The sequence below is a fragment of the Pseudopipra pipra genome, chromosome 25, assembly GCF_036250125.1.
Source record: "Pseudopipra pipra isolate bDixPip1 chromosome 25, bDixPip1.hap1, whole genome shotgun sequence".
Lineage (NCBI taxonomy): Eukaryota > Metazoa > Chordata > Aves > Passeriformes > Pipridae > Pseudopipra > Pseudopipra pipra.
In genome coordinates, this window is record NC_087573.1 from 739,370 (window position 1) to 761,084 (window position 21,715).

The 21,715-nt window shown below is 58.2% G+C and overlaps 1 protein-coding gene across 3 annotated transcripts in view; it reads right to left on the reverse strand.

Annotated features, from left to right (window-relative positions):
- Nucleotides 1-954: 954 nt before the first annotated feature.
- Nucleotides 955-21,715, reverse strand: part of ITPR3 (inositol 1,4,5-trisphosphate receptor type 3) — a 92,580-nt gene continuing 71,819 nt past the window's right edge. For 2 of the 3 annotated variants that reach the window (XM_064635551.1, XM_064635548.1), the window contains exons 16-59: nt 21,047-21,188; nt 20,674-20,835; nt 20,393-20,565; nt 20,178-20,297; nt 19,848-20,030; nt 19,512-19,763; nt 19,160-19,304; nt 18,846-18,993; nt 18,358-18,554; nt 18,133-18,262; nt 17,834-17,891; nt 17,500-17,665; nt 17,181-17,345; nt 16,917-16,985; nt 16,394-16,519; nt 16,126-16,248; nt 15,745-15,945; nt 15,143-15,394; nt 14,934-15,059; nt 14,512-14,637; nt 14,277-14,397; nt 13,385-13,569; nt 13,111-13,259; nt 12,878-12,986; nt 12,642-12,732; nt 12,237-12,406; nt 11,316-11,750; nt 10,780-10,980; nt 10,330-10,440; nt 9,768-9,863; nt 9,453-9,554; nt 9,108-9,194; nt 8,425-8,535; nt 7,769-7,961; nt 6,860-6,985; nt 6,183-6,355; nt 5,927-6,091; nt 5,262-5,448; nt 4,739-4,834; nt 4,086-4,210; nt 3,675-3,840; nt 2,727-2,887; nt 2,092-2,253; nt 955-1,813 (exon numbers count right to left, since the gene is read on the reverse strand). In XM_064635551.1, coding sequence (XP_064491621.1) covers nt 1,745-1,813; nt 2,092-2,253; nt 2,727-2,887; nt 3,675-3,840; nt 4,086-4,210; nt 4,739-4,834; nt 5,262-5,448; nt 5,927-6,091; nt 6,183-6,355; nt 6,860-6,985; nt 7,769-7,961; nt 8,425-8,535; nt 9,108-9,194; nt 9,453-9,554; nt 9,768-9,863; nt 10,330-10,440; nt 10,780-10,980; nt 11,316-11,750; nt 12,237-12,406; nt 12,642-12,732; nt 12,878-12,986; nt 13,111-13,259; nt 13,385-13,569; nt 14,277-14,397; nt 14,512-14,637; nt 14,934-15,059; nt 15,143-15,394; nt 15,745-15,945; nt 16,126-16,248; nt 16,394-16,519; nt 16,917-16,985; nt 17,181-17,345; nt 17,500-17,665; nt 17,834-17,891; nt 18,133-18,262; nt 18,358-18,554; nt 18,846-18,993; nt 19,160-19,304; nt 19,512-19,763; nt 19,848-20,030; nt 20,178-20,297; nt 20,393-20,565; nt 20,674-20,835; nt 21,047-21,188 — 6,655 coding nt within the window. In that variant the 3' untranslated portion in view covers nt 955-1,744. The remainder of the gene's footprint in view (nt 1,814-2,091; nt 2,254-2,726; nt 2,888-3,674; nt 3,841-4,085; nt 4,211-4,738; nt 4,835-5,261; nt 5,449-5,926; nt 6,092-6,182; nt 6,356-6,859; nt 6,986-7,768; nt 7,962-8,424; nt 8,536-9,107; nt 9,195-9,452; nt 9,555-9,767; nt 9,864-10,329; nt 10,441-10,779; nt 10,981-11,315; nt 11,751-12,236; nt 12,407-12,641; nt 12,733-12,877; nt 12,987-13,110; nt 13,260-13,384; nt 13,570-14,276; nt 14,398-14,511; nt 14,638-14,933; nt 15,060-15,142; nt 15,395-15,744; nt 15,946-16,125; nt 16,249-16,393; nt 16,520-16,916; nt 16,986-17,180; nt 17,346-17,499; nt 17,666-17,833; nt 17,892-18,132; nt 18,263-18,357; nt 18,555-18,845; nt 18,994-19,159; nt 19,305-19,511; nt 19,764-19,847; nt 20,031-20,177; nt 20,298-20,392; nt 20,566-20,673; nt 20,836-21,046; nt 21,189-21,715) is intronic. The other variant, XM_064635549.1, reaches the window with a different exon arrangement.

Sequence of the window (21,715 nt, forward strand, 5' to 3'; positions counted from 1 at the left end):
CTCTTTTTTTCCCCTGAAAATCTAGGACAGAGCTTAACTCATCCGTGCTGAAGCCTTGTTGGAGCAATGTAAGGAGAGAACTTTGTGGTGTCAGACCTGGGCCTTTGTATTACAAAAATGGAACAGGCAGGAGCTGCACAGAGCATTTAAAGCTGTGTCAGCTGTAAATGTGCTTGTAAAGAGGAGAGGGATGATGTGAAAACCTCTCTGTGCTTGTGTTTGTGTGTGTTAGCACAGGGAACAGTGCAAGGGAGGGAGGGAGAACTTTAATCATCACAGTTATTTTCCTTTGGAGGAGACAAGGAGAGGACTGAGGGTGACTTTGCCATGGTGACAGTGGAGCACTGCGAGAGTTTAATGGAGCTTCCAGTCAGATGCTGCAGTGCTGCTGGTCGAGCTGGCTCTGTGCAGATCCCCTCAGCATGAGGAGGGCTCGGGGTGGTTATTGCAGAGCTGGGGGGTAACGGCAGGATTTAATGACATGCTGGTATATAGGGCCATAAACACATTTCAAGTGCTATGCAACTTCACTGTTATGGCCTTTTTTATTCCTTTTTAGAGCTTTTATGGTTGCATCAGTGTCTGTTCTTGGGATTGGGGCTGGGGTTGGCTTGGGAAGGATGAGTGTCTGGAGCAGAGCTGTGCCAGGGCTCCACAGCACCAACAGCTGCTGCTTTTTATGAGTTTCAACAGTTTTTTCCTGGCAAGTAGTGCAAGAATTTGGAACTGCAGCAGGCTCTGGTCCAAAGCTTCAGGAACCAAGGCTGCTGTTCATGGTGGTTCTTCATGGCAGTATTTGGCATCAGACTGGAGCATCGTGTGACACCCAGAGCTGAGAGCAGGGGGGTGTGGAGCACCTTGGGTGACAGCCCTTGTTTGGCTTCAGGGCCTGGGGTTCTTCTGTGGTTCTATTTAACAGCCCCATCACCCACCAAAGGGCACAGGAAGGGAACCTTCTTTACCACGTTTAAGTTTTTATTATAACGTGATTTTGTATTTAATTTAGTTAAGGCAATTTACACTTCAGTTCTTAAGTAACAACAATAACAACTAAAAAAAAGTAAAACATGACACCAGAGATGAAACTAAAACACAGGACACCCCTTCACAGTGAACTCCTGTAAACCTGCAGGCTCCTACTACTGCTGCCCAAAGACTCTTGGTCCACAGAAGGCAAAAGACTAGTTCACACTAGGACGAGCTCAGCTCCTCATCTGGTGAGTTAATTAAATTAAATCCACCTCCTCAGTTCAGCTCCTCTTTACTGCACCACAAGATGAACAGAATTCTTTAAGTGGAGGGGGATCAGCATGGAGCAGGCCCAGCAGATACCATGGCTGGTTTGCAAAGATCCACAGGGACTAGTGCCACTCGGAATAAGTTAAATATTGCAGCCCTACAGCTACTTCCCCCACACCCGAGGGGATGGAGCACATGGAGATAAAGATACAACCCTCCACATTTGCAAAATAAAGAGTTATTGCAATGAGGAATAAAAGTCCTGTATGATTTATCTTCCTACAAGGGCGGTAGAGTAACACCTGGGCCCAGGTGTGGGGAGGAATCCGGCCAGTCCCTGCTCCTGGAATTGCTTACAAGCGCTCTAAGGGAAATGCTGCCTGGGGAGCCCTTGCCATGTGGGCTGTTGTCCCCAGACAGTGCCATCCGTGCCTGGAAGCCAGGGAGCAGCAGCCTCCTGAGCTGGCACACAGGTGCAGTCCCTCGGCGGGTGACGGTGACGCCGTCAGTGGTTCATGGTGTTCTGGACATCCACAAACCCCATCCTCTGCCTGCGCTTCCGCTGCTCCGTCATCTGCAGGCAAACAGGGGCAGGGTGAGGCAGGAGCCAGGCCCTGCTGCTCTCACACTCCCCCTGAGTCTGTGCTGCTTTGAGCCTCTGCCAGAAAACCCTCTGAGTGGCACTATCAAAAACCACCTGTCCCAGGTGTCCCCAATTCCCCCAAAAGGAGCTGCGGGAGCCCTTGGTTTGTATTGTGCTTGTACTGCCTCGGGCGGGCTCTGCCTCCCCCTCCCTGCCCTTGGTGTCTGTTCTGGGGAGGACAGGGGTTCCCCTTTCAACAGTGTCCAGACCTGTTCCTTGAGCTCGTTCAGCTGGGAGGTGAGGTGGGACACCAACTTCATGGTGGTGTTCAGTTTGTCTTGCAGGTTCCGGATCTCGTTCTGTTCCCCTTCCCCTTCATTGCTGACCAGGGACATGGCTCGCATCCGGGGGAACCAGTCCAGGTTCTTGTTCTGGAAAGGCAACCACGGGGAGGGGGAGTTGGAGGTGGGGAGAAGAGGAGGAAGGAGACCTGTGTGGGTCTCACAGGCAGCCCGTGCTTAGGGATTAAAAAATTCTCTTTGCAAACATCGTTGCACATTTTCCATAAACTGTCTGTTTCTCGTTTGTTTTGTGCAGCCTTCTGGGCTCAAGTGCAGAAGTTTTTCTTTCCTCAATTTCCTTTCCCTCTCTTGCCTTGAAACCCCCTTGAAGCCACACTCCCTCCTGCCTGGTTGAACCCTTAAACTCACGGCCCAAACCGTCAGACACTGGTGGTGCTGGCTGGGATGGCAAAGTGGAAATAACCAGCTAAGGACGAACTAAGGCACTTCTGCATTACTGAATATTTTCCAAAGGGAGTTCTGAGAGCTGTTTTTCTTTGGCCAGCCCCCTGCTCTCAGTATCCCCAGGGCAGGCAGGCTGGGATGGCCCAGGGGCCCTGTACCTTTATCATCTGTGCCACGTAGCTCTCGGGCCCCGTGTAGTCCGTCTTGTTCTTCACCCGCACCAGCACGATGAAGTACAGGTAGTTCCACATGTTGTGCTCGTATTTAATGTGCTCCTCAAAGGACACGGTCTTGTTGTCAAACTTGTCCCGTTCCAGGCCTGGGAAAGGCAGTGGAGGTTGGAGATGGGGAGGGAGAAGAAGCGGAGGGGAGAAGGTAAGAACTGAGCAGCAGTGTGAAAGGACGTACAGAAAACATCCTCTCCCAGGGCTGTCCTTCAAGTGCTTTTAATAATTAGTTGGCATTTGGCACACAACAAACCTACAAACCTACAGACCAGGGGGAAATGACAGAATAACAGAATGGTTTGGGTTGGAAGGGACCTTAAAGCTCACCCAGTTCCAACCCGTGCCATGGGCAAGGACACCTTCCACTAGACCAGGTTGCTCCAAGTCTTGTCCAACCTGGCATTAATCACTGTTCAAGAGGCTTCTATTTAAAGTCCTGCTGGCTGTGCCTCTGCCCAGGTACCTATGTGCATGAAATGCACCCAGAGGATCTTTAAAAGAAAAAGCACTGAGACTTACTAGGGTTTTCTTTTTTTTTTTTTTTGATTCCTTCTGCTGACTGAAAGGATTCCAGAACATTTTCTGTATTTTATTTCTTTAGTAATATGCTGCTTTTTTTCCCCACTGACTAAGGGATGGTCTCAGGAATGAGATGGACAATCTGGTTTTAGTTTAACACCTCATTAACAGGATGAGGAACAACATAGAGCATTTTCCTCTCAGTTGTGTCCTTGTTTAAAATCCTCACAGTGCACTGACCCCTCACTGAACAGATTTAAGTTTTGCAGTAATAAATAAAAAACAGAAACCAGCTGAAATTCTTTTCCTTCCCCCAATCTTGGAGGGGAGGAAGAACTTTGGGGCAATTCCAATGCTCACCACAGATGAAACAGGTGGTCTTCAGGATCTCTTCCTTCTTCTGTTTCTCACTCCTCAGATCAGCAAAGGTGTCAATAATGACCCCAAAGATGAGGTTAAGGACAATGATGATGACAATGAAGAAGAAGAGGAGGTCGTAGACAACTCGAGCAGGAAACAGGGACTCCTGTAACAGATGAGAGGGAGAACTGGGTGTCTCGCCCAGCTCTGCTGCAGCCAGGCTGCCCCACTGCACGGCCAGGGCTGAGGGCAGAGCCGAGGGGGCAGAGCTGGGGTTGGGAAGGGAGGAGGGAAGCGCTGGAGGGGAGCAGGGGGGCCAGAGCTGGCTGTGTCCCAGGCAGGCAGGGCAGTGGCACAGCAGGGAGTGCAGCAGGACTGAGCAGCAGGAAGGTCCCGGTGCTCCCCACTCACGTCCTTGGAGGGTTTGCGCAGGATGTCCCCGACGCCGCCGCCGTTGCGCAGCCCGTGGTTGAGCACGGTGACGATGCACATGAGCAGCGTGTCACAGGCACGCTCCCACTGCTCGGGGTCAGGGGCTGCAGGGGGACCAGGGCCAAGCTCAGGGCACAGGCAGGGCTGCAGCTCCAGGCCCTCCCGGGGGGTGGCTGTGGCTGCAGCGGTGCAGGAGCTGGTGCCACTGTGGGTGTCCCAACCCCATCACTGTGGGTGTCCCAACCCCGCCACTGTGGGTGTCCCAACCCCGTGCCACTGTGGGTGTCCCAACCCCACCACTGTGGGTGTCCCAACCCCGTGCCACTGTGGGTGTCCCAACCAGGTGCCACTGTGGGTGTCCCAACCCCGTCCCAGCAGCTCCCCCAGCAGCTCCTCGCCCTGCAGGCGTTTGGCCGAGTGCTCCTGGAGCTCAGCTTCCTTTATGACTGATTGAGTCTACTTCGACATTTTTTATGCCAGGGTCAGTGCAAAATTCACAGGCCTCTTGCCTAGCATGTGCCAGAATATGGGCTGCTTGTTTCCATCTTGGAAAAGCTGGGATTTTCCCCAGCTGGCTGGCAGGCAAACCTACTGTGACACAAAGACTCAGCCTTCCTAAGGAGCTCTCTTACCTTCCAAGGCAGTGGGCGCAGTAGAGCAGCTGATTTTGTCACTGCTGCACGACTCCATGAAGGTCTCCATGTTCCTTTGCATCCCCAAGGGATCATCTGCAAGGAACAGAGACCACAGCCCTGTCAGAGCATCCACTCTCCTCAGCAAAGCTCCTCAGCACTTCTCCACTGCTTCCAAGTTGATTCCAAGCCTCTTGGAAAAACGTTGCTTCATATTCTCCTAGATTTTTCTAGGCTTTGAATCTTTTGCTCAGGGTTCAGGGAGACTCCACAGCGCTGACCCTTCATTTGCAGCTCTGTGCCCCCTTCTCTGCCACCACTAACCCCACACCCCGCTCTCTGCAGCACGAGGTCCCTGTGTCAGCACAGGCAGGTGCCTTCTGTGTGACCCCCCAAACCAGTGCTCCCAGTTTCCAAGGCCCCCAGTGCACACAGAGAGAGGGGGGTGTGTTCCTGCAGGGGGGAGCAGGGTCCCAGCATCCCACGCTCTGCCCGGTCCCGAGCAGGGCCGGGGCTGACCAACCTTTGCTGTCGGGCAGACGATCCACCTCCAGGATGAAATCATCCTTCAGGAACAGGAAGCCCACGATGGAGAAGAGGTAGACGAGGATGAGGGCCAGCAGGGCTGTCAGCAGGATGGAGCGGCCGTTCCGCGTCACGCTTTTGATGACATTAAACAAGGTCTCCTCACGGTAGATCAAGTCAAACAACTGAAAGGACCCAGGAGCAAAGAAATGCTGCAGGGTGCTTTTCCTGATAATGCCTGGCCTATCTATATCCCCTTTTATCCTGAGATCTTGGATCACTCAGCAGACCTTGACTAACTTTCGCACAAAGCCTTTAAGTTTCCCGGCTTACGGAAGGGAAGCAGAGAAGAATGAAGTGACTTATGCACAGCAGGAGAGCCAAGAATAGGCCACATTCACCCTGGCTCTGCCCTCTCCAGCTCACGTTGTCTCCCAGCTGACCCAGATAAAGTACACAGCAGAGATTAGAAGGAGAGATACAGCAGAGGACCAGGAGAGAGACAGCAATAGATACTGTCGGGAAGCAGAAAGATCAGCCCACGCAAAGATCAGAGCTCAGGGGATTGTTCTCCCTGCTATCAATCGGCCCCTGGAAGGTGTCACAGGAACCTTCCGGCTTCTAAGGTGCCACCTGTGCCCCAAACACCTGCATTCAGTGTACCAGGATGCTGTAGAAGAGCTCGTGCACGAAGAGTCCCAGGACGCTCGTCACGATGTAGCCGACGTGGTACAGGAATTCCACATCCATGATCATGGCCTTGTACCCACGGATGAAGGTCCCTCGGTTGCCCACGAAGCTCACCACGAACACGATCTTGTTGGTCAGCTGGGGACAGCCAGAGACAGGGGGGAGTGGGGTTGGCTGCACTCCAGAGATGGGGAGCAGCCCCCGGTGCCCCCAGCCCTGCAGGACTCACGTTGAGGGCCCCCAGGATGTGGAGGGTGAGCCCGATGCCCAGGTAGTAGATGGAGCGCAGGATGAGGGCCACGAGCAGCGGGCGGACCCCGTAGCGCTTGGTGAACAGGGCCATGATGGAGAAGCAGATCAGGATCCAGAAGAGCAGGGAGATCAGCGGGGAATCCAGCACTCCTGGGGAGGGGAGACCCGGGGATGTTAAGTGGCAGGGGGTGAAATGCAGCTGCCACTTGGGCACTGCTGCTGCCGGGCCGTGCAGGAGCACTAATGAGCTCATTATCAGAGAGAGAGATGCTGCTGGACTGCAAAGGCTTGTATTGATTCAGATGGTTCTTACTGAGACATTTTCTAACATCTTTTATCCAAGATCTCACTGCAGATGATGGAGGCTTTGCCTGACAACAGGAATGAATGCCATCACTGTTTCCCACATTTTACAAAAAGGGAAAGTGCAGCCCAGGGAGAAGAGAGATTTCCCTAAGAAGGAAGCAGTGGGAGGGCTGGAAACTGAAATCCTGACTCAATCCCTTCCTTTGCCCAGCAGGAAAGACTTGGAGCTTTAGGGGCCCAAAGGAGATCAAGGATAAGGGCAGTACAAGGACATGGGGACCAGTTTTCCTGCATATGAGGATCCCTTTCCCTTTGACCCTGAGGAGCAGCAGGTGCTGGGGCACTTACCCATGGAAGTGGCTTCCACGTAGGGGTAGAAGAAAGCAATGATGATGTTGATGAAGACAGCCAGGTTGAAGGAAATGCTTCCCCAGAGCGTCATTCTGCGGGAGAACCAGTACATCAGCGGCATGCCTGGGGGGAGAGGAGGCAGACACACAAAGCTCAGCCAGCCTTGGGCCAACTGGGGAGGCTGAGTCCTCCCAGACCCCCTGGGTCCTCCTGGACCCCTGATGGGCTCACCTCAGGGCAGCTGGTGGCCCTGGAGTGACCCAGCCTCCCACCCCTTCCAAACATTCATAAAATACTTTGAAAACATCCCTCCCCATCTGCTGGAACAGGACTGCACCTTCTAAATGGCTCTGCTCACATTTCTTGGTTTCCCAGCCCTCTGGCCTGCTCTGACACCTTGGAATCAGGTCTGCTCTGTCCTCCTTCAGAGCTGTCCCCTACCCCTGGCTGCCTCCCAGTATCCATAGTGTGACTCCCTGCCCAGCTCCTGGGATTTACAGCCAGGACTTCCACCCTGATGCAGCCTGAAAGCCCCTGAGCAGCTCTGCAGGGTGCAGAGAAATAGGATTTATTTCCCAAATGCAGCTACTAGATCCTGGCTTAGGAAAAGGCAACCGAAAACAGGTGGAGAGAGGGCTTTCCAGGGAAAACACCTCAGGTGGAATCCCGGGGAATGGCTGTAAACTGCATCTCAGACACGAGGAACTGCACCAACAGGCATGGAGGATTCACATCCCTGGGGTCTTTAACTCCACTCCCTGCACACTGCTGGCTGTGGGGCTCTACAGAGCAAGGGGAGCCTGGGGATGCCATTTCCAGGCTGCTGCCAGGTTTGCAGCCCTTTCCCAGCAGGAATGCCCCCCCAGGATCCCACAGGGGCCAGGGGAAGGTCTGCCCCGCTCTTACTGCGCAGCTTCTTCTGCCACTCCATCTCGTTGTGGAGGAAGGAGGACTGGTCGAAGAAGTCGCTGACTTTGCTGCCCTGCTCGTCCTGCTCCGTGGTGGTGAACAGCCGGTACTTGGTCTCCTTGGTGAGGAACTCACAGATTCCAGGCACTGGGAAGATGATCTGCTCCATGCTCCGGTCCAGGCGCACGATCTGCGGGAAGCAGGGCAGGGAGCCATCAGATCCTGCCCTGCCCTGCTGCAGTTTCCTCCCTCCTAGACCCAGCTGTGCCTTCCCCTCCTGCCTCCCCTCCCCAGGACCCAGACATCACTGGGCACTGTCTAGAAGCCTCTGAATTGCCCCAGGCAGAGGCAGCCCTGGCTGTGCTGAGGAGAGCTGGGAGCACAGGAGCCCATCTGCAAGGGGATCCGTGCCAAGGACGAGGATGGGGCTGCTGGATCAGCTGCATCCCACTGCTGCTGGGAGAGAAGGGAAGGGTCTGGGAGGCAGCTCATGCCACAGCTCCATGGGCTCTGCTAATGCTCCTGCCAGCACAGGGACGGGAAGGGGGGGAGGCTCCTGGTGCAAAATAACAGGGCATGAGGTGCCTGGAGGGAGCCTCGTGGGATTCATGGATCATGGGCAGGCTGGAAACACAAGAGCCAAGAGGTCTTGCCTCGATCTGGGACGTGTGTTTCTCATAATATGCCAGCGGATCCTCCTCTTCCTCCTGCACCGGGGCCGTGGACTTCAGCATCTGCGACAGCTGCTTGTTGTTGAGGCTGAGCTGGGTGGGGAGAGGGAAAGGACAGGGAGAGGATGAGTGTGGCTGCAGCCTGGAGCCAGCTCCAACTGCTCCGACAGCGCCTCAACATCTCCACAGCTGATGAGGTTCCCAGGCAAAGCAAACGAATTAAAGCTTCCTAAAGGGGTGTGAGGGCTCCCCGCGGTGACAGACATTCGATTCCCTGCAATAATTACATCCAAGTGCTGCTAATCCACAAATTACAAAGCAGTGCTCACAAAACCCCAGGGAAATCATATTCCTGCTGAATCTTGTCGGGATCTGAGGTACACGGGCAAGAAAAAACAGCAGAAGACTCAGGCCTTCCTTTCTGAAGGGAAGAGGTGAGAGTGGGTAACAGCAGGACCCCCCAGGGCCCCCAGCCTGTGTCACCCCGTGGCTGAGCCCCACACTGAGGTGTCTTTCTCTCTTTAGTCCCCCCGGGGAACAGCAAAATCCATCAAATCCTAAACAACAAAGCCCAGGTGGGCTCAGTAAGGGTGGGAGACTCTTTGCAGCCCCTGATCAGGGCAGCTTGGAGGGGCTCTGCCTCCACCCCCGGGGCCCCTCCATACCATGGATGAGATGCCCTCCTCCTCTTCCTCCTGGATTCGCTTCACCGGCTTCAGGAGCTGCTGCAGAGACTTGTTGTGTCGGGAAAGCTGGAAGAGGGACGTGGACAGTGAGCACAGGCTGGAGGGTGGCCACTGGCAGCCACAGGAGTGGGACACGGGGGTGGGATGGGGGTGCAGGGGGAGCAACTGGGGGCTGGCTTTCTACCAGAGCCAAAAGCTCATTTCCCAGCTGTGCCTCCCCAGGAGGCCAGTCTGGCTGGGGGAGATGTACATAAATACAGAGGAAAATGTGCAGCCTGTGAGCAGGAGCCCAGCCTGCAGGTCCCTGCTCTCACAGCTCCCTACCTGCAGCGCCAGGATATAAATGTTGTGACCGACTTCCCGGGGGGAAACCTCGGCGTTCTCACACTCCTCCTCCTGCAGATAGGCCTTCTTAATCACATCCACCTGCAAGGCAGCAGAGGGGCAGTGAGTCCTCCCCATCTCCCTGCCTCAGCCTCCTCCTCTGAGAAAACCCTTGGGCAGGGAAGCTGGAGCAGAAGGACCAAGTGAGATGGGTATCAGATGCAAACCAGAAAATGCAGCAGGACCTGAGGCACAAGTTCAGCCACGGGCTGGGGGCTCAGTGGGGCCAGGCTGGGGCATTCCCAGTTCCCTTACCAGTTCCTGTGGGCGGAGGCTGATGAGGATCCGCTCGGCATTTTCGCTGTCGTGCCTGCTCTCCATGAGAGCCAAGAGGAGCTTGGAGGCATTGTCCTGGCGAGGAGAAGCCCTTGCTGAGGGGAGCTGTGCCCTGCCACTGCCAAGGGCTGAGGGGTGGGCAGAACCCTTCTGTGCCAGAGGCACCTGAGCCTCGTGTGGTGGAGAAGCACCAGCCCTGTCCCACCGACCCCATGTGCTCCCACACCCAAGGGTCTGACACGAGCAGGGTCCCCTCTGCAGTGAGCACCTCACCCCACAGCACAGCCTGTGACCCTGCCAGCGAGTCCATGCAGTGGCACACACGTGCAGTCACACACACACACACACACACACACACACACACACACACACACACACACACACACACACGTGCAGTCACACACACACACACACACACACGTGCAGTGACACACACACACACACACGTGCAGTGACACACACACACACACACACACACACACACACACACACACACACACACACACGTGTGCCCACCACCCCAGCCCGGGGCTCTGGGTACCTTCAGCTGCAGCACCAGGTCCATGCGGTACTTGCAGAGGGGGCTGATGTCGTTCAGGATCAGGGCTGTGATGATGTCGATCCCGTTGGACTCGTGGGTCACGATGCAGCTCTGGGGGAGCCAGGCAGTGAGTTATTGCACAGACCCAGCTTCACCCTCCAGCACAGCCCCGGTCCCAAACACTGCCCTGCCTGCAGCCCTGCCTCTGCCCAGTCACCCCAGGAGCCCCAAAGCTCCATCTCCCTGCAAAGGGCACCGTGCACACCACTGAGCCTTTACCCCTGTTTGCATCCCCACATTATCTATCCAAGCAGCAGCTCATGACCTGGGCAGTAGCCCTGTGACCCTGCTCATGTTCTGTTCCTGTTCACACCCTGAAACCAAACCCCATCCCTGCCTCTGCTGCCTTCCCACACATCCCCCCGTGGACCCTCAGAGAGCCCCCCAGACCTGGTTCTCGTGGCAGGGCCCCTGGCAGTACTCGGTCAGGGTCTCCAGGGTCTGGGTGATGAGGGCCACGTTGTACTCATTGATGTAGAGGCCCAGCAGCCCCAAGCCCCCCGTGGTGCTGCCACACATGATGTCCAGGAACTGCAGTGTCTCACACACCAGGTTGTAGTTGGTTTTGTTGTTCTGGCACCGCAGGAAGTTCTGTCGAGCAAAGCCCAGGAATGAGGCCAAATAGCACCACTTGGGGACCAGTCCTGATCCCTCTGCCAACACCCCTCCAGCTGCATTTTGATGGATATTTGGGCTGGGACCATCCCTGTAACCTACAGCCCTGGAGAGCAGCACTCAGTCCCACAGCCAGTCCTGCCACGGACGGCTCCTTCCCCAGCACCAAGTTATCCCCAGGGGATGGTGCAGGTGGGGAAACTGAGGCACAGAGCAACTGGTGCAATGGCTTTTTGGGACCAAACCGGGGCAGAGCCCAGCCCTGCCCCACCCCAGCCTGACCCCCAGAGCCCGGGAGCCCCACGGCCAACCTGCAGGTCCCGGTTGTGGTTCTCGCAGAGCAGCTGCAGGAAGCGCAGGATGGGCTCCATGATCAGCACCGTCACCCCCATCTCGTTGTTCTGGCCCTGCTCCCCCGTGTCGTGGCCCTTCCGAAACCCCACGGCCATGGGGTACCGGGTGGGGGTGCCGGGCAGCAGGAAGGTGTCTCCTCGTCCTGGGGGGAGATCCCACCCGTCAGCACCGGGGTGCCCGAGGAGCCAGGGCCGGCCCTGCCGAGGGCACACGGTACCTTTGGTGCCAGGGTCCGGCTCGTCCTTGTCCTCATGGGGCTTGTTCCCGATGTCGCTCATGTTCACGGACACCGTGGACTTGGTCTCCTGCTGCGCCTTCTTCATCCGGTCGTGCAGAACCTTGAAGAACTTCTCAGACTTCTTGTCGCTCGTCATGAGGTTGTAAAAGGATTTCTGGGAGGAGGGAGGGACAGTTGTTCAGGTCTCCACCACAGGGTCCAAGCTGTCCCTGCCTGCCCCTCTGAGCTGGCAGCCTCAGCACGCGAGACCTTGTCTGAGAGAACCTGGGGTTTGCCTGGAACCCCACTGGGTTTTTCACATACTATTTTTCAGCTTCCCTGTGATAAAAGATTTGGGATAACCCCAGAGTTCCCGCCCAAGAGCCACAGCCCTGAGCCATTTTAGGAATACCCGGCAGAGGGCATCAGCAGGACTCCAGAAATAACCTGGAACCACCTGCCCCTTCCACTGCCTCCACAGATCCAGTCACAAAGCTGGAAAGCTCAAACCATCAGATTTTGGCACAAACACAGGCAACCAAGAGATATTTTGGCCAAACCCACTGCCCAGGGCTGAGCCCTGCCTGTGCCCACACCGTCCCTGTGCTGGAACTGTCACACTGCCCACACCAAACCCCGGCTGCACCATCCCCCCCAGCACCTGGATCTCGGTGTTGCCACCGTCCAGCAGCCGGATGGCCAGCAGGATGCTCTCCTGGAAGATCTTCTCATTCTTGGTGTTCATGATGAGATCAGCCACCAACTTGGTGGCCCCTTCCCGGTCCAGCCGGCACTGGACAGCGGCGATGGCAGACCAGTCCTGGTCCTGGCCTGTGTGGGAGGACACGATGGATGGGATGGTGTGGGAGTGCAGGAGAACCAGCACAGCTACATCACTGCTGGGGCACCTCAGTCCATCCTTTCATCTCCCCAAATCCTTTGCTCCCATGGATGTGGGGTCATAGCAACTACCTACAGGCCCGACCCCATCATGGATCGGGAGCCAGGACTTGGATGTGTGCGAGCAGTGCAGAGAGGTGGGGGAGAGCAGGAGAGGGGCACTCACCTCCCCCAGCAGCATCCCCCATCTCCCCTTTGGAGCTGGACCTCTTGTTCTGCAGGTAGTTGTTCATGAGTGTTTTCCTCAGCAGGTTGCCCTGCCAAGACAAACACACGTCACGAGTGTCCCGGGGCAGGGCCAGTGCCAGGGCAGAACTGGCTGAGCACCCCTGGGTGCACGGGAGGGCTCTGCCAGCCTGGAAAGAGGGGCTGTTGGATGCACCACGGGCCCACAATGCTCACCCTCTCACCGTACTTGTTCCTCTTCACCAGCATCTGCTGCAGCGTCCTCAGCACCTTGATGCAGAGCTTCTCCTCCGTCTCCATGAGGTCCTTGGTGTGCTGCACCAGCCTGGCACAGCAAAGCCATTGTCACACAGCTGGGAGGGACCAGAGGGCCCCTGAAGGAACCATCCCACCACCCTCCAGGCACAACCCAGCCCCTCCCAGCACTCCCAGCACCCGCTGGCCCTCACTTGGACAGGAACCCCCCGCTCTCGCAGCGCTGGAACGCCTCCGTCCCCTCCATGAACAGCAGCTCTGGCCGGTGCAGGACGTCCACCAGCACGGACAGCTCGGCCTCCACCAGCGGCTTCAGGCGATCCTCCAGGGCAGTGATGATGTCCTACAAGCCACAGCACACACCTTCAGGGCCAGAGCACGTCCAGGAGCCACGGGCATGGCAGAGGGCCCCTGCAATGCCAGCGCCTTCCTGGCACCTGATCCACATCACCCCCTCCCTGCCCTGACCTGCAGCTTCTCTATGATGTTCTTGTAGTCCCACTGGTTGGGGGTGGTGGAGACGCGGGGGAAGGTGCGTGTGGCTGTCTTGTAGCTGGAGGTGTTCCTCTGCACGGTGCTGCTGGAGCTGCTGTTGAGCAGGGAGCTGACGTGGGCGTCCAGGTCCATGGGCAGCGCGATCGAGCGGCTCTTGGCTGTGGGACACGGGGCCAGGGTTGGGCACAGCCCCGACCCAGCTGTGTCCCACCACCCTGCCTGGGGTCAGGCACCCCTTCACCAGCATTCACGTCATTTGCAGCAGAGATTTGGGTTAAATACAAGAATAAACTCCTTTAGGCCAGTGGGGGCCGGAGTGTTTCCACCCATCCCTCCCAAAGCAGCACAACATCACCCCCAGCCCCCCCAGCCCAGCATCGGGTGGAAAGAGGCAGCAGCTACACTTTTTGGTTGGGAAAGCCCAGCATGGAGATGTTGTAAGTACCCTGCCTTGAATTCCAAAGGGAAATCCCCACCCAGTGCCCAACCACCAGCAATCCTTTCCACGGTGACTCAGTGCTAACAACCCTCATCCTGAGTCAGGCAGCTGCACGCTGAGGGCAAAGCCCTGGCCAGGGAAAACCACCATAAATGCTGGCTTTGTGTCCAGGCAGGGACACACCAGGGAGCTCCCAGCCAAGCCCAGGCTCCGGTTATCCCCACACCACCCTGGCTGTGCTGAGCCGCAGCTCAAGAGAAAGCACAGCCTGGAGCTGAACCTCCCCGTTCCCAGCCAGCAGCCCCTCACTGGGGCATCCCTGCAGGAGGGATGGTGGCTCCTGCTCCCTGCTGGGGCTCAGGCAGCCCAGGGTGGCCGTGTCCCTTGTCCCGTGGGCACTGGGCACGGCTGTGGGGCAGCTCTTACCGACCATGGCCAGCGTGCGGATGCAGGACTCCACCGAGCTCTTGTGCTGCTGCTGCAGCCAGGGGCACTCCAGCAGCCTCATGGTGGACTGGAGAAGCTGCACCACGATGGTCTGGTGGGTCTGAAGGAGAAAGCAGGCAGGTGTGTGTCAGCACAAGGTGTCCAAACCTCGTTTTGGGGGGCTGGAGGAGCTGTTTTCCTCCCCCAGCCACCCTCCTGTGCAGTGCCCTGTCACCTGCAGCGAGGTGCTGTTCTCCGAGAAGGGGGAGCTGAAGAAGGCGTTGATGGTGTCCAGCACCACCGTCAGCACGTACTTCTCCAGCGTGGCGTCCGGCAGGCGCTTCTCCCGCTTCTTGCACATCTGTGAGCACAGGGAGGGTGCTGATGGCACCAGGGCAGGGGGCTCATGTCTGGCCAGATGCTGCTGGCACATGGTGCTGCCAGGACTGTGCTGAGCTGAAGGACGTGGTGGGTGACACAGTTCCTGAGTCTGTGACAGAGAGCCCTGACCACTCCCCAGCTCCTACAGCAGCAGCTACACGAGTTCTCACCGTGCCCACGTCCCATGGGTGGCTTTGAGGGAGCCTTGGGGACACTGACCTGTCCCCATCCGAGCCACTGCTGCTGCGTCCCTCCCACCCAACCCTCCCTGTGCACCTGGGCCATGTCCAGGGTGAAGTTCTCAAACAGAGTCCAGATGTGGTTGCTGGTGTAGATCTCCTTCATCTCCACCTCTGTGTCCACGTAGCAGTGGTTGACGAAGTTCACATAGGCCATCTTCACCTGCCAGGGGGTGCAGGGGCAGGGGCACCGTCAGAAGGCAGCTGGTGCAGAGCCACCATCACCCCCTGACGGGCCCCCCGTACCTCCGTGATGCAATCCTCGTGTGTCACCACCCGCACCACGTCCTCCAGGGGCAGCAGGGACGTGCACTTGATCTCCGTGTAGACGTTCTTGCCCTCAGCACAGGCAGCCAGCAGGTCCACGAGGGAGATGTGGTACATCAGGGGACTGTTCTCCTCCACCCCGTCCCTGGCCGCCGTCATCATCTCCAGGAGGGTGGCCAGGGAAGCCTTGTCGTTGTAGAAAACCACCACGTCGTCCCCGGCGTTGGTGAGCTGCACGGAAGGGGCAGTGGTCACCACTCTGCAAAAGGAGGGTCAGAAACCTCCAAGGCCAATGGTGTCCTCTGCAGCAGGGGGACAGCAGTGGACAGTGAAGGGTGACAGGGACATGTGTCTGCAGGGAAAACCGGGCATTTGCAGTGCAATCAAAAATCACAGCTCGTGGGACTCCAAAACTGCCTCTTGGACCTTGCACTGGGCTCCTGGAGATGTTTCTTACTCCAGGGAGGAGCCAGCATGGCTGGAAAGCTCTTCCTCAGGGAAGAAGCCAATGGTGCAGGTTCCAAGAGCGATGCCCTGGCACAGCCCCCGGTCCCACCCCGCTGGCAGGGACTGGTGCTCACCTCGGTCATGATCATGTCCTGGCACTTCTTGACGTACTTGCCCTCGGCCTTGATGATGGTGTGCAGGAAGTCGAGGTACTGCACGTGGCGGCCGTGGGTGGCCACGCAGTGGATGAAGTGCTGCGGCACCGTCTCGTTGATCTCCGAGCAGAGCTGGTAGTTGTTGAGGAAGATGTGCTGCATCGTCTCTGCCTCCAGCAGCTGTGGACCGGGGCACAGAGTGAGGTCTGGGGGCTGCAGCAACAGCCCCCCCCCTGCCCTGCCCCTTCCTCTCCAGGGTCTCCTCCTGGCTTTTCCATCCCTCGCTCTCAGCCCCAGGAGTGGCACTGAATTCCTCCCTGTGCTGCTCCCTGTGATCGCCCCTCAGTGCCCCCTCCTTACCCCCGGGGTCAGGAACAGGTTGAGGTGTTTGTGCAGCAGGGCCTGGTTTTCCTGATTGCCAGCACAAAACTTCTGCAGGAACTGGTGGGTGAACTTCAGGATCTCCATCATCTTGGCATCCCCCTGAGGAAGGAGAAACACCCAGAGCTGGGAAGGATGGAGAGCGGCAGGAGATGCTGCCCCACTGCCTGCAGCCACCACGCAGGGGGGTCCCTGCATCTCCCCCTTGCCCTGGGCACTCAGGACCAGTGGGTTTCTGCCCACCCACCTTCTCATACGGGATCTGCAGCAGGTCCAGCATCACTTTGTGGGCATCCATGTTCTTGAGCAGCCGCTGCTGCTTCTTGCGGACCTGCTCCCCGACCCCGCACATCTTATTGAGCCGCTCCAGGATCTGGGACAGAGGGACCACCACGGAGAGGAGCTGAGCGTGGGGCCCCTCAGGATGGCCACCAGCACTGGGGCTTGCTTGCAGTCCAGATGCTTCCTCCATAAACCCAAGTGCTCCCTGGCACCCCCTCACAAGTCCTCCCTGCATTCCCACACAGAGCCCTCATACCTGTCACCCCCCCAGTCCCCTCCCGTCCCCCCAGAGCAAGGCTCACTCACAGCCCTGGGGATGTGACGGCTCCTCCCTGTGCTGAGCTGGCAGGAACAAGCCCTGGCTTGGACTCGTTTCTCCTGAACCCCAGAAGAGCTTGAAAATCACCCCAGGATTCCATCCCCTCCTGCAGGTGCACCCAGCCGTGCCCCTGGGAACAGCCCTGCAGGTGGGGTTTGGTGTCACTCACCCCCTTGACTATCTGATAGTTCTCGCTGCTCTTCTCTCCCGGAGCAATGACCTCCTCGTCGGCACCGTGCTGCAGGGGAAACAACAGCACCAGGCTCCCACTGGGCACAGCCACACCCGCAGGACCCTCCTGGAGCCTCCTCCTCCTCCAGGGAGAGGGTGCACGGCCCTCTGAGAGGGGCGAGGGGTTGGACTGAGGTGAGCCTCCCTCTGCCTCCCACTGCTTCCCCACCCCAATTCCCAGGGTCTTGCTCAGGGCTCTCACCTCCTTCTTCTCCTTCTTGTTCCCCTCCACTGCACTGTCCCCTTTGCTGCTGCCCTTCTTGTCCACCCAGAGCTCCGATTTCTCCACCATCGTGCGCAGTTTGTCCAGCTCAGACTTGATCACCTTGTAGTTCTCCACATCCTGGGCTGAGATCAGGAGCTGAACCTGCAGCGACATTCCCAGGGGTTTCCAGTCTGGGGCACAAACCCCACTCCCCTCCTCTCTCCCAGACCTCCCTATCAGGCCCCATCCCAAATCCTGCACCCACAGGCAAGTGTGGGGCACTCAGGGTGCTCAGAGCAGCGTCCCCCAGGGTCACCTGTTTGAAGGTGTGCAGGACCTCCTGCCTCTGGCTGAAGTGCTTGAAGAGGAGCTGCAGGGAGCCGGAGATGAGTGGGGGGTAGTCGTGCATCGTCAGGTGGATCAGCACGCGCAGGAACATCCTCCCTCCCTCGTCATCCACCTCCAACATGCTGCTCGACTTCCTGCAGCCAGGATGGGAGCGTTACAGCCCCGTGGGAGCTCCCCTGTGCTCAGTCACCCCCCAGGGCTCCAGCAGCCTTCAGAGCCTCCTCTCCCTCATCACCTGCAGCTCCCAGGCTCGGCAGGATGGCCAGGAGGGGAGGAGCCCTCCTGTCTCTAGGATAACTCACCCCACACCGAACATGGCCTCTGCGTGCTCACCAATCCGGTCCAGGTTCATGGCTGCAGCTGAGGGGAGAGGCAGGCAGTGAAAGGGGTGCCCAGCACCTTCCTGGTGTTGGAAGGAACCCACAGAAACCAACCCAGCTCCCTTCCCCTTCCCCGAGCACCCACGGCAGGCACCTCATCCCACCCCACACTCCCTGCCGGCAGCAGAGGCTGCTGGAGCTGCCACCTCTGCCACCCGTGTCCTGCCAGCCCGTGGGTTTGCTGGGCTGGGGGTGCACCAGGAGCAAAGTGGGAGAGTTACTTGTGGAGTCAAAGGCTGGAGCCGTCCCATCGGCCGCGCTGTCCTGCATGGGGTAAACTTCCACAAACTCCTTCTTGAAGACAGAGAGCAGGTAGGAGATCCTGTAGTCCAGCCGCACGTTCAGGATGAACTGGGAGCAGCGAGGAAAAAGAAAGCAGAAGTGAGTGCCCTCTTCATGCCAACTGTCCTTCTGCGTCAGAAAATCACAGCCCCACTGGCTCCAACCTGCAAGATCTCCAGGATCTTCAGCTTGGTCTCCATCACCACAATGTTCTCGCTCTCAATGCTCCTCCCTCTGTCCACTTGCTCTGGGGCTGACCCAGCACTGAGGCTTGGAGGGCTGAAGATGGACTGTTTCCTGCTCAGCACCATGGTGGTCATCATCTGCCCCACACCCTGGATCGACCTCCGCACGTTCTTCCCTGCAGAGGCAGCCACAGCAGGCAGAGTTAGTGTGGATGGAGAGGGAGGTGGCAGAGGCCCAAGGAAGGACCCCCTTAGACTGGAAGATGCTGTAGATTTCACCAGAGAACGAGTAGGAGGGACTGGATGTTTCTCTGGCACGGCCAAGGGCTCCCCACAGTGCACAGCCAGTGCCCACCCAGCCACAGCTTCCCTGACAGCAAACCAGGGGCTTGTTTTCTTGCAACCAAAACTGGAAAGCACTGGGTAGACCATGGAAAAGCCCTTCCTGGTTAAGGACAGGGACTCACCCGTCACCTCGTCGTTGTAGACTGCCTGCATCATGAGCTGGGGGTTCTGGACGCAGTCGATGATGCCCAGCAGGGTCCGTGTCAGGCGCAGCAGCTCGCTGAAGCTGTAGAACCCGAAGTAGATGAGGTTGTGGGCAAGGCTGACGACCTGGGGAAGGACAAGGCACCTCCAGAACTCCAGACCTCGCCGTGCTCAGGGCTGGGCAGCAGAATCAAACATGGGGGCCAGGGATGCCCAGCACAGCCCTGGTCATGGCACAGCCAGTGACACAAATCGTGTCACCTCCTGGCAGGGACACCGGCAGCACTCGCACCTCGAAGGTGAGCTTGTTCTTCTCCTCGTTGGCGAAGGGCACGGCCTCGCTCACCACGTTGTTCAGGTAATCCTCCACAAACTCCATGGTGCTGGCAAACTTGTTCTTCTTGTCGTCGCGCGACACGTTGAGGTTGGAGTCGTAGCTGCCAGGGGAGATGTCAGGGTGAGCTGGGTGGCAACGAGTCTCCTCCTCCAGGCAGGAGCACTGTCCAGGCAGCTGCTGAGCCATCGTGGCCAGCAGTGATGCCCATGACAGATTTCCCACTTCCTTCTGAGGGTTGAGACCTACCCAAGTCACCCCTCCTCCTGCCCTGCCCCTCAAAGCCCCCGTGAGCCCCAGCGTGTCTCACTCTTTGATCGTGATGGCCGTGGGGATCTCGGTCCAGAGCCGTGCAAACTTGACAGGCATCACCAGCTCCTGGGGGTCCCTGTCCACGTGCACGTGCAGCATGAGGTGGCAGAAGGACGCCCGCAGGTCGAAGGGCAGCATCTCATCTGCCATGCAGAGGAAGATCAGGTCCACTCCCAGCTGCTGGGAGATCTCCTTGATGGCCAAGTACTGGCGGTCCAGGCACATGCGGGCAAAGAGCTTCAGCTGGTACCTGCCCAGGGGTGAGGGGGAGAGGGAGTGAGGCCGTGCAACCCTCACACCCTCACCTGGAGAGAAGATGCCCCGGGATCATCACCTGTAGTAGCTGAGGACATTCTCATCATGGGCATTGCCAGCCCGGGCCTCCTGTGCCAGCTGCCGGATGCTTTTCTCGTGGTGGTCGTTGTTCTTGTCCGTCCAGGTGAGCCAGACCTCCTCCTCCGAGTACTCGATGCTCAGGTACTCGTGGGACTGGGACATCTCCTTCACCGGCCTCAGCCTAGGACAGGAAAGGGATAAATCTGGAGATGTTCCTGTGGATGGAGTGGCTGCACCTCAAGGGGTGATGGGGTTTAACCACAGGAGCTGGTGGAGGCAGGACCAGGCACCAACCCCCCCGTGGAAAGCCCCTCCCTGGGGCACTCACTCGGTTTTGATGAGGATGTCGCTGTTCTTGGAGTCCAGGACACACTTGCAGATCAGCTCCTGGGTGACGGGGATGGCGATGTGGTTGGACACACACAGGTCCGACAGGTAGTCCAGAAACCTGCCGAGCAGGGGCAGCTCGCTGTGAGAGGGGGCCCTGGGGGTCCCCAGCCCCCACCCCAGGGCCCTGAGGGACGGCCCCCCCCGGACACCCACCGGGGCTCGCGGTTCTTGCGCACGAGGCTGACGAAGGTCTCCACCTCGGTCTTGGTGATGTGCTTCTCCAGCAGCTTGCGGTTGTTGTGCAGCAGGGCCGTGATGGTGTCCTCGGCCAGGATGTCGTACCCGATCTGGGACTGCATCATCCCGAACTGCTTGGCAATGTGCTCCTGCAGGGGCAGAGAGCTGGTGAGCACGTGCCCCCTGCCCCACCGAGACCTTGGCAGTGCCCCGGGGTTCTGAAACACGGGGTGGGATGGGGGGTCACCCCCCAGCACCTGGTTCTTGCGATAGTCCTCCTGGGAGTGCCGGAGCACGCGGTAGCACAGCCGGAACATGTACTGGTAGGGAGCGTTCTTCTGGTCTGACAGCTCTTCCAGCCTCACCAGGGGCCCTTCCCCGCCCTTGTCCTTGAAGGGGGCTTTCAGGATCCCGAAGATCTGCCCAAAAGCAAAGGTAAGTGCTGTGTCCTGCTCCACCCCTGTGTGTGGCTGGACAGCAGGCTTGGTGCACCCCTGGGGTGTGACCTGGAGAACAGAGCCTGCTCCATGGGGTTTTCCAGACCTCTGGCCCCCAGTGTGACCCTGGACAGGATGGGACATTTCCACAGGACCCTGCCTTGCTGGGATGCAGGGCCCCAGGGACACCCACCTGCTTCAGGATGTTCTGCTCCCGCATCAGCTTCTGCCGCTCCCGGTTGGGTTTGGTCACCACGATGTCCAGCACGTTCTGGCCATTGTTGGGGACGTCACTGACGAAAAACACCAAGTCCTCCAACAGCTGGATCACGAACCTGTGAGGGGGCACAGTGCAAGTGGGCTGGGGGCTGCCCACCTGCCCAGCCTCGGGTCCCTGCAGTGATGCCAGTGGGTTTTGAGGGACCAAAGAGCCCCTGCCAGGGCTCAGAAGCCTGCCAGGGAAGCTGCTGCCCAACCCTCCACTCCCTGATGGAGCTCAGCGGCTGGATCTCCAGCCCCTATGGTTCCTATAGGTGCCAGGGTAAATGCCAGGGGCTTTGCCCATGGCTCGTGCCAGGGATTTTGCATTAAATGCCTCTGCCCCCTTGGTCACCCCTGAGGGACCTGCACAGGGAGGGCTGGCAGGGCGGAAGCGGCTCCTTCTGTCCCGCAGGGATCTGTGTTTGCTCAGGAAGCACCAGGAACCCACCCACCTAAAAATAATACGGTGACTAATGTGGCTGCCCCTATCGTGGGGCCATCTCCAGCCCCTTGGATATTTTTCTAGCAGCAAAGGAGGGGCCGGAGCGGGGCCGGGCCCTTATCGGGTTTCCTCGCCAGGCTCCTGGGAGAAGCAGGCGTG